This window comes from Rutilus rutilus, assembly GCF_951802725.1.
Source record: "Rutilus rutilus genome assembly, chromosome: 20".
Lineage (NCBI taxonomy): Eukaryota > Metazoa > Chordata > Actinopteri > Cypriniformes > Leuciscidae > Rutilus > Rutilus rutilus.
In genome coordinates, this window is record NC_140225.1 from 20756271 (window position 1) to 20770951 (window position 14681).

The following is a 14681-nucleotide window of genomic DNA, read 5'->3' on the forward strand; positions in this document are numbered from 1 at the left end:
GACACCGAAACACCGGGGAACATGAAATTTGTTGGGCATGTAGCCCCACTAGACTTTCACGGAAAAATTTCGTTTGGTCCCCGGGGGCCACTCCCCCCCCGCGCTGGGCCCCCCCCCAAACCCCAAAAATGCAGTTTTTCCTAAATAACTACCTGAACCGTGGAACCGAGGATGAAGAAATTTTTATGGTATGTTGGTCTTAAGGGCCCACATCAACCTAGCCCATAATCACTCATTTGTGATTTGCGCCCCTCCCATAAAAAATGAAAATGCAATATTATTCTGCTTTAATCGCCCCTATCTTCAGTGGAGATGTTCAGAACTGCACCATATTTCATGTGTATGATTAACTTGACATCCTCTGGGGGTATGCTAAGTTTCGTAGAATTTCATCCATGGGGGGGGTATAAAATAAATTCATTTATGTGCACATTTAGTGACTGTACACTCATCGGCCTGTAGATGGTGCTGTTGAGCGAAGGGTTGCTGGTTTAGGATGATACTGTCACACACACACATGCAGGAATACAAACAAACGCAAGCATGCACACACACTGACATCCACACGCACAGACACACACCCATACACACACATACAAATCCACATGCACAGACACACACACACAAACACACATGCGCACACATGCACATACTACTACTTTTTTTAGGTATATACATAAACACGCAATACAGCCAAATTGCTCCACGTCATTTATTTTTGTGGAAAGCCAGTGCAGGCCTGAGCGGCGGTCATATTTTGTACCGCCATGCGGTACATCTAGTTGAAGCTTAAACTAGCCCCATCTGACTCTAAGATTATAAGCCTTCTCAAAGACATAGGTTTTTAGTTTTGCTTTAAAAAGTGATTCTATCAAGATTATTCTGATAGAAAGCGGTAGGCTGTTTTAGGGCTGGCTATGGCATAAGCCCAGTCACTACTTTTCTTCAGCCTGGATCTAGGGGCCCTTTGGCCCTGTTTACACCTGGTATTAAGATGTGTTTCGGTCGATGGGATCACAAGTGGATGCCGCTAAATACAGGTGTAAACGGGGTCTAAAACGTTTTGAGCTTATCCACTTCCGACCACTTTTAGAGGTTGTCGGAAACACATATGACTCGATTGCTTTCGTAGTGTCGACGCTCATGTGTTTGAATATGTTTGAACAGCCACAAAAGACCGTCTACTCTCCGCCTACTGACCTCACGCGTAAACATTATGGGCTTTGTCTTATTAACTTATTATTAGCTTTGTTGGCTGAAGATCCAAGTTTGGTTTGAAGACAAAAAAAACACACCAAGGACAATTCCTGACGCTCTCCATATATTTTTCCGTCATCTCCAGTCGTGTTCATATGTAAATTGCGCAAGCTTATTTCGTTCATTTCGAAAGATCTGAAAAAAAACCATACATTTCCTAACCCATAGACCCTCCCCTCAAAGAAATCAGGACAGAAGTGTTTTGAAAGTGGACAAAAGAGGTGTAAACTGGAATGTGTCTGCCTCGTCTACTTGTGATCCGATCGACTAAAACGCATCATAATTAATACCAGGTGTAAACAGTGCCTTTGATAATATCAAAGAAGATACAAGCTTTCAAAGGTGGGGGGAAGGTTCAAGGTGGAACTGCGTTGAGAGGTCACTGACCTGAGATGACCTCTAGGAGCAGCATGAGTTTGAGTCCGTCTCTAAAATCCTCCTCAATGTTGTCGATCTGCGTCCCCGCCTTCCGTAAATGAGAATTGCACCATGCAGTAAACGTCTGAAAAAGAGTGGTTTAAAAGTTGAGAAGAAAACAAAAAACAAAACACAATGCAAAATTAAATGCAACAAATGCCTTTAATGTGCAAATAAGACTAGGCAGAAATACTGGAAACCAAAGAAAAAAACAGCATTAAATATGAAAATACAAAATAGTCACTTAAAATATTATTCACACTTTACTAAATCTATTAAACATCAAAAGGCAAATGATATTGAAAACTGTCATTCATTTTATTTTAGTTATTTGTTGGTTTATGGGTCAAATAATTTTCTAATTCTCATATAAAAAATTATGACGTCCACAATAAAACAATAATATTTATTTTAATTGTCAATGTTTAAATTGAAAATGTAAGTTTTTCATAATTTTTTTTCCACTCCCACCATCTAAATACACCATGTTTTGCTGCTGTCGCTTTAAAACTATCACTGTATGAAAACATCCACTTCACACATGAAATAAGAAAAAGGTTCAAGAGGTTCACAAGATTGTTAAGATCAGACTGATAGGATTAGTGACATCGTTGAAAATAAAAATGGTCTAATGTTGGAACCCTACAGAAGAATTTGCAGAGTGGCAGGTGCTACACAAAGCCTGAAAAAGCACAAGAAAGTCATTAATCCAGTTTATTTATTTCATACACCTGTGTTATACATGCACTTGAATACTTTGGTAATTCTGTAATCATTTACAACCATGCCCGATTGTGACAGCAAGAGAGAGAGTTAAGGAGGGTGAGCGCTCTACAGGGGTTGTCATGGCAGCGCTGAGTATCTGTGGCTTCAGGATTCTTCGGTATGTTAGCGAGCTGATGAGAAACAGCTGTGGAGCAGAACAGAAGCTAAACACACTCATACACACACTAATACGACTGATGTGCCACTTAACAGAATCAGAGACCCTTCAGTTTATGCACGTAAAAGCAGGAGATTGTTCCAACTTTAAGAGGTGAGGAGAAAATGCTATATCTGGACTGCTAGACAGGACTGCTACATGATGGGATGCAGCCGATCCCCAAGGGTGAGCACACACACACACACAAGAGCCACGACTACAATATTCCAGCAACTGTAATGCAAATCAAAATGTGGAAGACAAAAAACTATGAATAACTAACAAACTTATTAATAATACAACTTATAAAAAACAATGAAGATAGGATGAGCTACCATAGGTTTCTGTAAGTGATGCGACAAAAGTGAAAGTGCACACTGTAGCAAAACGACACGTTTTCAAAATCAACTAGCCGGCGGGCTGTGTAAGCGACTAGTCGACTAATCGTTTTTTAAGGAAGTCCAGTGTAATTAGGCTGACTGGTTTTCTTATGGGGGTGTTTATATAAGACATGCTCTTCTGTTCAAGAGCAAAGTGTGTCGCAAGGCACACGTCCTGAAAAAGTGCAGCCAAAGAGTTTTGATCGCCCCCTGGTGGCTGACTGCAGCATAGGTCTTTAACCCCGCCCTCTCCTGTAATCGAATGGGACGTGAATCAAACAAAAAAATCCAATTACACTTAAAAAAAAAAAATTCTGTCATTTTACGTAGTTCATCACGCAAATGTTTGTTTTCCCAATACAGTTGGTTTTAGATAGTTATCTGATGCTACAAAAACGGGGTGTAACGTCATTATTGACATCTGTCCTCCAAGCTGTCCTTGGAATGGGAGAGGGGGCAGGACCTTGATACAGTGTGTGTGTGTGTGTGTGTGTGTGTGTGTGTGTGTGTGTGTGTGTGTGTGTGTGTGTGTGTGTGTGTGTGTGTGTGTGTGTAAACAAAAATATACAGAACAAAAGCGAAACACAAGAGAATGAAAAAAAAAAGCTAATAAAGCAGGCCGCGCCAAATATGTACAGAATGTATATATATTGCAGAGACACAAAGATAATGATGTGCTACAGCGCTTTGTGTTTTCTGTTTTTAAACCCATCTCAAGATATGAAGTCTTGTTTTCAGTGAAATTGATCAAAATTAATTGAGTTTATGATTAAAACAAATGTCTGCCAATGGTCTCAGAAAAAAAATTATTTAAAGGGAAGTTATCAAAACTCATTGACATTTTTTTGTTTACGCCATGTCATAATTACCGTAATTTCGAGATGACAACACGTGGCATTCTACGTCATGGCAACACCTAAATAAATCTGCAGCGGTCACATGGTACAAGTCGGAACTCACAGAGAATTAGAGTTTATAAATTGTAATTAAAAGTTAAAAAGTCGGTATCTCGTAATTACAGTAATTACTTCATGCGTGCTTATAGGATTATCATGGATTCACTGCATTTACGGCCAGCAAACCAACATGTAGCAAAATTGGGGGGAGTATTTTTATTTTTTTCATAATTATTACAGATCGAATATTTGACTACTACTGTTTTCTATTTGTAATACATTTTAAAAATGTATTTATTCCTGTAATGTCAATGCAAAATTTTCAGCATCATTACTTATCTTCAGTGTGACATGATCTGTCAGAAATCATTCTAATATGCTGAATTGCTGCTCAACCTAAGAGACATTTATTATTATTACTATTATTATTATTACTTGTAAACATCACCAGTTTTCAAGATTATTTGATGAATAGAAGGTTCAAAGAACAGCATTTATTTGAAAATCTTTTGCAACATTATAATTGCCTTTACTGTCACTTTTAATCGGTTTAATGCATCCTTGCTGAACAAAACAAAAAGACACATTCAAACACGCACATGTATAAAGATATGCATGCATGGCCATGCAAATGTCTGCATGTAAATACAGTCAGACAGACAGCAGGTCTCTGCTCACTCAGCAGGAATACTGCTAGATTTCCTCACACCTAGACCACAAATATTTCTTTTTTAACCCCATATTTACTCCTCTATTCACTCCTTCTCTTTCTTTCCTTTCCTGCTCTCTCTCTTCCTCACTCTGGTGTGAAATACAGCACAGCTCGGTTCATCGTCATGGGGTTGCCATAGCAACTACAAATGCCAGAAAACCAACAAACAATTAGTCGCCCTGAGACACACACACGTACACACAAACAAACTCCCCCATAAGCCAAGCAAATCACCTGTTTATTTACTGCTATAGAGAGTAAACTCTGTTTTTTATAGATCCACCTTCAAAATTTCTCACATGCATGGCATATGGTGGCTCCTGTGGGCACTCAAAAATCTCTACATATCGGAGCAGAAACCAAGAGGCATCTGCAAACAAATGATACTAGATCTTTTCGAAGACATCTTTTTCATTTCTTACAAACCCCCAAATTAAAATGAGGTGTCCTAGAAGAGAAACCACAGTTGTAGTTCATCACATTACAGAGATAGTTTACCCAAAACTGGAAAAATTACATCTACATTACCTTTGCACCCACTTAAAAAGTTTATTTTTAAAAACACTAATCATTTATTAACACTGACTGTTAAATATAATCTTCAACAGATCTTAACCTGAACATCCACTTTTCATACCGTGCATTATATTGCTATGTCTAAATTAACTTGTAGCAAAAAAAAATTTGGTTTTTATTTATTCAAACAAAATAGAATAGAAATTTTGTTTATTATTATTTAATAATATTGTATGATATATATATATATATATATATATATATAACTTAATATTTAAATGATATATATCTAATATGTCTAATATAATATTTAATAATAATTATTTCCATGTTATGTCAGATATAACCTATAAAAATGACCTTCTCAGTGTGAGAAGCAGAGAAAAACAACAGGAATGAAGCTTCTCACACTCGCATCAGCTCTACCTGCTCAGGTGTGCACGTGTGACAGGTCTAACAGCTGTTACATGTTTAAACAAAATGCTGACCGCACACACACTGACAATGACATCATCCCCATTCAACAGATGAAATGCCTGTGTGTTTCTCTGTTTATCTTTATCATTAGTGGTGTTTGATAGGGCATTCATTTGAATAAACCCTAACCCTGAAAATTAGCCTAATCTTTAACTCATCTCACACGTTGTCACACCTGTCATAAATAGGGTTGTCAACTGTGCCGGTACTACTGGTACCGGTCGGTCCTAAAAAAAAAGAAAAGAAAAGCATTTTACTAAAGTTCAAGTAAATTTAAATGTTAAATAATAAAATTAAAATGTATGACTGCAAATCCATTAAAATATTTACAACTGCAAACAACTAATGAATTGTGAATCTTACCACAACATGTTTATTATGATGCATAAATCTCAATTTTAACAATGAAAAGTAGTATACAGACAGTGACGACAATAATGTGCATAGTTCTGATCTACTGTCTTAACATAATTTAACTTATTTTTTATCATAATATGGTTAGTTTCAATTAATATCGAAGGCTATATGCTTAATACGTAGTACTGTTTGACACATTTTGTATCGGGGGTCCCTGGCGCTACATGTCTCTATTGCCTAAGGGGTCCTTGCCCTGAAAAACATTGAAGACCCCTGCTCTAGCTCTACACCGCAAAGTTTCTGTGGCAACCATATTTAAATGCTCGATTGAATAGGAAACTGCGATTATTGACAGTCAGTGTGTTTAATACACACGCCCTAATAATGCGATTATAATGGGATTTTGGCAATATTGCGATTAAACTTTACCTCATTTAAATGCAATACTTCTTTCAAACTAATGCGATGAAGCTCATAACTGTAGTAACCAACTGTAGTACCGCTCTGACCAAAGTGTGCATGTGCTCAGTTCTACATGGATGCCGTGTGTTGTTCCCTTCTCCAAATCGCTAAACTCAACTCGCTGCGCAGTCTCTGCTCCGTATCTTCACCTAGACGGTGCGCATGCAGCGAAGGCAAACCCGGTGTTGTGCCAAATTCTCACCCCCGCCAAATTATTCCCCCCCTAGTGTTGGTAGGTTTAGGATTAGTTGTGTGGGAGGGGTTAGGATTAGAGGTGGGGTAAGGATTAGGCAATCAGGTAGCGACTTCAATGAGGGGGGGGTAATAATTTGGCAGGTAGTCGAATTTCGGCACAACACCGGTAACATGCATGCAGCATACTGTGCAGTGTGGTATAACATTCCCATTGTCCGGGAAACAGACACACTCTGTCAGTTCAAATCTAGACTAAAAACACATCTCTTTGGCCTAGCATACACATAACACATTATAGACTTCTATAATTCAACGTTAGGCTGCATAGTTTAGGTCAGCCGGAACCGGGAACACTCCCCATAAATCCTGATGTACTTGTTACATCATAAGAAGAATGGCGTCTACGCTAATATTAGTCTCTCTGTTTATCCGAGGTTTACCGCAGTCCGCCGGATCCAGGGCGTATACAGATCTGATGAAGGACCTGTGCCTGGACACGATGACAACGCAGTCCTGAAGTGTCAACCAGTCCATCCCCTGTGAAGGCCTCCTTCTCTTCCCTTTACCTCACTACAGATAAAATGTTGTCGGGATAATTCCAGATCGCGTGGCTACGCAGACGCGACAATAAATGTCTGTATTATAAATGTTTAAGGCCAGGCAAGTAGTTTATTGAGGGTTGATTTGTAAATAAGGACTACACGCCTGCGCACATATATATTCAAACCTTTGGACTGAACACGTAATGCGCATGTGCGTGACGTCTGCATTTTCGCGGGTTTGCGTTTTTGAGGTTTGCGCAGAGATAACGGATAATCGTTTGCACCTTTGAACCTATTTCAGGGAGTGTGTTCTCGAGACACCAGGCACTGTTTTGTGCGGATGGGCGTCCGGAGCGTGTTAAGGGTTTTCCTGTTAGAACGGTGTTGTGTTAGCGGGCCCCTAAGTTTATAACTAATGATCTTCGCAACGGAGGTGAATCAATCAATCAAAACTAACTTTAGCTGGACAATAACTTTATCCTAGAGCTGTTGTAAAGCCTAAACAATCTGTTACGGTAATTTCCTATTATCTCTGTAAATCTGCTTTGAATCCATATTGTTAAAAGCGCTATATAAATGAACATGTAAACGTGTAAACGTAGTCACTGATAACCAACAGACGAGAGAAATATTGGACACTGTATTTAATTCAACAGTTTTTGCTCTTGTACCGAAAGTGGTACAGAGAAAAACCGCAAACTTTTACTGGTGTTGGTACCGACTACTGAAATGCTGGTACCGTCACAACCCCATGCGCAAATGTAAAAATCTACTTTAGTTTCCATCTGTTTCTCCCTCACCCTATCTGTCTATTAGTGGGCTGTTTGTTGGTGTCTGCTGGCTTTCTCCTCCAGACAGGAAGTGCTGATCAGCCCCAGAGACGCGCGGCCCACTGTCTCGCTTCCACACGCATTCCACATTAGCCCCCCCCCACACACACACACACACACTACACCCTCCTAAGGTGAGCCTGTCTCTTATTTTCATGTTTCCAGACACACAGTTTAATGGCTCATTAATAATCCTATCAACACAGCCAGAGGCTTCACTTAGAGCTAAACGCTGACTCGCTCGGATCACTGCTTTTACGTTAATTAAAGTTCCAAAGTTTATGTGCACATCTCCTCATAGCAATGTTTCATTATCTACACAGGTCATATATGAGGAACAATAAGGCCTGGTTCTTGGTAACTGTCAGATAGTCCCCCAGGAACAAAGTCCTTGTTTTGAGCGCATCATGAGGTTAGGAGCGGAATGAGATAATTTGCATTAAGAGCTTGACTTTCCCAAGATAAAAAGTCTGAATTGACATATTTGACTTTGCAAACTGCAGAGCCGCTGGAGGACCAAACACAGTCAATAAAAGAAACTTTTTAAGAATACGCACACACACACACATTAATAAACTGTATCCCCACAGCATCTTGGTCTGGCTCGAGCAGACACACACACACACAGTCCCAGTAAATGAGGTGGCAGTATTCTACACTATTCTAGCTCTATTCAAGCTGTTTTTTCATTGGCTGAAAGAGCACAGCGAGGGATTAAGTACCTCATCACGTCCTCACATCAAACTCCAGGACAGGAAATGGCAGAAACGGTGTCATGGACGTCATTGTGCATGTCATTTTGGTGGGGATAGCTGTGTGTGTGTGTGTGTGTGTGTGTGTGTGTGTGTGTGTTCACAGACATGCTGGTTATGATGTCAAGAAATAGTGATGGATTATCTAATGTAATATAATTAGGTTCTGCATGAAAAATGTACATAATCGTACTGTTCTGAATCAAGTTATACACTTTCTGGGACTTTTTTTCAATCTGCCCCACAATTTTTTTAATAAAACGCAACTGAACACTAGCCTGGCTAACGTCTGGGAACCACATTCATTTTCTCGCATTTGAGCCGTGGTTTACGAATGCCCAGAGCCGTTTATTGGGCGCTACGAATGTCTATCAAATGCGCCTGTACATAGCTCATAGCCAATCGTTTCAATTATACCAGGTGACGTATGTAGAGCGACAGAAATTCGACGAGGAAGAAGACGATGGGTCAGAGATTTATGTGTACACGATGGCGACTAAACTACTTAGAACACTATCTAAGGCTGCATTGAAAGGTAACTTTGCGTCTGCTGCCATGTTGGATCCATAGATATAAACAAACTGCTTTGGTGTGTCGCATAGACGTCGTCATCGTTTTGCTGCTCCCCCCCGTTCTGTGATTGATCCCCTTGCTGAGGCGAAAATCTGGTCCATGGAATCCAGGCTGCCTAGTAGCGTGAATAAAATCGCGCTGTGTGCAAGGCAGCATGGGGAAACCCAGGCTAACTGAACACATTTGTTCGCATTGTTTTACTAGAACAGATAGTAAGTCCAATAAATTGGAGTGTGCATCGGAGAGATATTGGGTAACCACCATAAACACTGACAAGGACAAGTCCACACCAATAATCAGATATTGCCACATTACCCACCATCCCCCCAAAATTGGTTAGGTCCCCCACAATCTTCAAGACATGGTTATAGCCTGTGATTGCCGCCATTGCTTTCTACCACTGATAACAACCACATTGAAATGTAGAGCATTAAAAAAATAATTCCTAACGCAGTATCGTCACTCGGTACAGCAACAGACTGGCTAAATGAAAGCTTCTGCTCAAGAATTGAAAATGCCAGCTTTCATTAAGTGGTAGGGACAAAATCAGGCATGCAATGTCGCCTAAGGACATCACGTGTTATATGCAGGCCTACATGGCATCTGTGCCCGCAGAACTCCACGTAATTGAAGCAGCTGCCATTCACAAAGTTTTACACATACCCTGCTGCTCACGTGTTGGTTTATTAGATATACTGGCTAATTTTATTATGCTTTCAGCTACCAATAAGAGTGCAGTACTCGCATTTTACCATGTTTCATGGAATGCTGTAGATTTTCTGTGCATGAACAACGTTTAAAACGTAGTTATTCATGTATGTCAGTATGTCAGTATCTCCACAGAGAAATAAAATCTCTTCTTAGATCTGCAACAGATTTCAGGGAACTCACCTCAAACCAGCAAAAAAAAAAAAAAAGCCTCTGTATCCCCTTGGGATCCTCAACTTACCCCCTCTAATAGAGGTGGAGAGAAAGAGAACGAGTGAGACACGGAGAAAAACAGGATTGATTGCGACAAGCAGACCTACTTTAATTCTTTAAACTGAAAAAGCCTACATTAGGAGGAGGCTTGCCTACGTTAACCCTTTACCACCCTAAAGACACACACCAAGAAAATACACAATGCAGATTGTCAGATATAGATCTCAGAACCCAATGATATGTGACTGATTCAGATTCACTAGAGCTGAACCTTTTCCTGTTTCTGAAGATCTACATCTTTCTTATCAGAGAAGTCAAGACTTGCAAACAGAACCATATAAAACCTGCCCAAGGCAGACTGAACTACTGCAGTAAGGAAACACTTAAAAATAACCCACTACTTCAATCCACACACTGCACGGCACTGAAAGACAAATTTAGCCCTTTCAGTTCAAAATTCTGATTTTCACATTTTCTAAAGGAAACTCACTAACATAATGCTAGGATGTAGTGGCTTGTTGCTAGGGAGCTGCTGAGTGGTTGCTAGGGTGTTCTGGGTGGTTGTAAGTCTCTGACATTTTGATCCCCTATATACTTAACAAGCAATTTATTTGAATGTATGAAAAATAATGATGATACAAAAAAGCTGACACCTGGTTATGTGAGTCTCAACCTTTACCAAAATACGTTGTTTTGGCAAATGCCTGTGGTAAAACTTCTGTTGAACATGGCCACAAATTAGGGATGCACCGAAATTAAACTTCTGGTCCGAAACAGAAATTCTGGAGTACACTTGGATGAAAACCCAAACTGAAAATGCTTTTTAAAGCATGAGTGGAGCGTTCGCGTGGGCCGTGAGCAACTGACCCCAAACTTTTGAACAGTAGTGTAAATGTAAACAGAACATTCACTAAACCCTAACAAAACTCTCTTGTGGCAATACAAAATTAACTGTGGCAACTGAAGACTTCTCTGATTGGCTTAAAAAGCGACAGAATGGGACACGTGAACAAAACAATGAAAGTCTGAACTCACAGATGGGGCCAAGCAAAAAGGAGAGAGTTCATAAGGTCTCGCTGCCGTTTTAAACTGAATCACCTCACACCTGCCCGGCCCGAGGGTCTTTCTTCCCCTCAAGTTGCAGATAAACTCTTACAAACCTGCACAGATGTTATTGGACAGGAAAATGTGTTTCTGATTCTATCGGTTAAGTCTGAACTTGCTGAAATACTTTAACCCATAAACATAAACAGCAGCCAATCAGATGTTTTCTCACATGCATTCACTTTCTCAACGCAAATTTACTCCAGATTTGACTTATTCCGTATGTCTTTTACGGCTACGAGAGCTGCCCTCTATACCTGCAGTGTGTGTGTGTGTGTGTGTGTGTGTGTGTGTGTGTGTGTGTGTGTGTGTGTGTGTGTGTGAGAGAGAGTGTGTGCAGAACAGACTTTACTTCACTTCTCTACTGACCTTTCAGCCCTGTCAGAAAGCAGAACAATAACCAATTTATCTGACACACACACAAACACACATCATTAAAGTCACAGAGGGTGTTTAATGGGCAGTATGGAGCAGACGTGTGTGTGCGTGTGTGTTATTAATGAGTGTATCAATGTAGTGCTTAGCCTATATCACGAGACGGAAAAAACTCTTCAGGGCTTTTTCTAGTTGTGTCTCTCTCAATTCCATCTGACCCACCACACAAACACACACATACACACCACTATGACATATATAACGGTTAATGTAGCAAAAACAATTCTAAATATGATGATCCTGCACTAGGCTACTGATGAAAAACTTATTTTTCATTTCTCTCTTAACAGTTAAGTAGAAACAGCATGTCAGGGCTGGTGTAAACGGTTGACACATGGTTTTGTCATGGGTTTATGGTTGCAGGAGCTAAAGTGAAAGACTCTGCCCGCATACCTGAGCATGAGTCTTTCCCGCCGGTAGCTGATGACATCATTCAGGAGTCTACAAGCTTTCGAGGAAGGAAAAAAAAGTAACCCGGGAAAGTTTTCCAGCAGCCGTGTACGGGGTCTGTTATTACCATTTTTGGGCAGACTCGCTCCCTGACAAGCCCAGCCCAAACCGCAGCAGATTCCAGCACTCGTTCTTTTTTCCTCCCCGTTTTCCAAACGGGAAGAAAGGAGTGTGGGAGCGACAAATGTTACTCATATTTCAAATAGTTTTTAGACTTCTGTGCAGAAAATCACATCCGAGAGATTTTTTATAAACACTCCCCTCCCCCAACTAATGGTCTACCGGAATCCGTTAACGGAGCTGGGCCCAGAATTGGCAACCAAGAGCCGGTTCTTAATCAGGACCGTTAAACATACCGGAACTAAGCGATTTTCATAACTTTCGGCTTTGTTAACGGTGCATTCTTCTGCCGATGAGCACTGAACACTGTACTGCTATTAAAATACTCTGACAGTGTCTGCTAGCAACTACTGTTCATCACCGCTAATGATTCTACAAAGTAATCCGTATAACGTTAAACCCCGAACGAACGACTCTTATGAACCGGTTCCTTAAGTGAATCTAAAACACACGGCGAAGTTCGATTCTCGCACAAGCAACTCCAATAAACAAATCATGTAAGTGAATCAAAAAGACTTGTGAATCATTATGAAAGGTTCCAAAATTAATCTGACGAATTTGAACCGCAAATTATTACTTTCGTCGTGGTCAACGCGAAAGTGAATCAAAACCTGCATTATGCTGTACTTGTTCCGTTACTGACTAGTCCATATGGCAGCGTGTAGTTAAAAGCCATATTATACAATCTGTTTTATATAGAAAAATACATTTAAAAACGGGGTAAACATACAGTAACGTTACCTTATGCTAAATTTAAGTTATTTGTTATATCTGTTCTGTTGTAATCTGAAATTACCTCATTATTTGTCAACAGACTGCCGAAGAAAGTAAATGCTATAAGAATTGCATGTTTTTTATAAGATAACGTTACTTCCTCAAAAACACTAGAATCGTTAGAGAACTGAAATCGTTAATGGGAATCGGAACCAGAATGACTCTCATCTCTATATTGGTCACACGTTAAAACCCCGTAAATAAAGTGAGCTCGTGCTCTCTGCGCGCGCAGCAGATCATATGAGCCGCATCCACGAGCAAAGGCTGCTGTCTGTCGCGGGCGGCGGACATCTGTTGCGCGCGGTGAAGAGGATCGGTGGGCGCACGGTGTCCGGTGATCAGGGTCCGGCCGGGGGTGGGCCGTCAAATCGCTCAAATGAATGGACAGACAGAATGGTGAATAGGAATATGCGCAATCCCGCAACAGATGTTCCTCAAGTTTCTTATAATGAAGACTATACAGAGTACCGAACAAGTTTTTGATGCTCTATACTCGCTTGGTTTGAGACAAACAAATATGAGAGACACAAAATAAACAAATTCATGCATGCGTCGCCATGCAAAGCCTGTTTCACCAGCAGCCCACAACTCAATGACTCGGATTCCGGACGGGGCCTTTAAATCTCTGCATTTCGGCATGGTATTTTTTTCTGCTGGTTTGCAGAAAGTCCCATTGCATCTTAAACCGGTGGTATGGAGAGATTATAGCGCGTAACGTTACCTTTCTCTGCTGTTTCTCCCAGGCGGGGTCAAGCAGCATATCCCGATCCCAGTCATCTTCCTGGGGCATATAGTCGTTCTCTCCTCCATCATATTGATGATGTTGTTGTTGATGGTGGTGGTGATCCATTCTGAACTGCTGTTCCCGTCTCTCTCTCCGGTCCTCCGGTCTCTCTCTCCCTCTCTGTCTCTCTCTCTCTTTCTCTCCCTCTCTCCCACAGAGCGCTGCAGTAAACACTCCTGTGCGCACTTTAAACGATAGGGCACGAAACTAACGTCGCTGCCTCGTTTTCCCTGCACCGTTCACTCTCCCCAAAGTCCGTGCCTCCTTGTCTGTCTCGTTCTGTCCGTTTTTTCACGGCCGCTATCCAGAGTGGCGAGTAGGCAGAACCTCCAGCACGAGCATCGGCAGCAAAAACTTCACAGTAACGGGAAAAAATAAAAAGAGACGCAGGGCGTCTGATTGGCTACTAAGCAAACCTTTAAAGCCCGCCCACTTGAAAGGCTTGGTGGTGATTAGTTAATATGGTTGTCCGTTAATAGATTTGGTGTAGGTTGTCTGCATCGGTGTAGGTATTAGAAAAGCTTTTTGGTAGGTTTGTGCCACTGGAATTAATTGCAGGATGAATTTATGTTTGTGTTTATTTATTTAAAGTTTAATAAATCATTGTATTCAATTTCTTAAAACTCCTTTAATGTTTTCTCTATGCCCTCCAGGTGACCACACCCTGTTTTATCTCACCGTGTCTCAGGTAACAGTGCTCATGGAAAGTGGTGGGGGATACTACATCTTAAGACAACTCACATTAGTATCGTCTAATAATTAGTATCCATGCTAGAAAATCAATCTTGAGCTGGTCAGTGTTTTG

At 40.7% G+C, this 14681-nt stretch overlaps 1 protein-coding gene across 4 annotated transcripts in view; it reads right to left on the reverse strand.

Moving 5' to 3' along the window:
- Positions 1-14242, reverse strand: part of actn1 (actinin, alpha 1) — a 38410-nt gene extending 24168 nt beyond the window's left edge. For all 4 annotated transcript variants that reach the window (XM_084391554.1, XM_084391553.1, XM_084391556.1 and 1 more), the window contains exons 1-2: positions 13814-14242; positions 1645-1759 (exon numbers count right to left, since the gene is read on the reverse strand). In XM_084391554.1, coding sequence (XP_084247680.1) covers positions 1645-1759; positions 13814-13942 — 244 coding nt within the window. In that variant the 5' untranslated portion in view covers positions 13943-14242. The remainder of the gene's footprint in view (positions 1-1644; positions 1760-13813) is intronic.
- Positions 14243-14681: the final 439 nt, after the last annotated feature.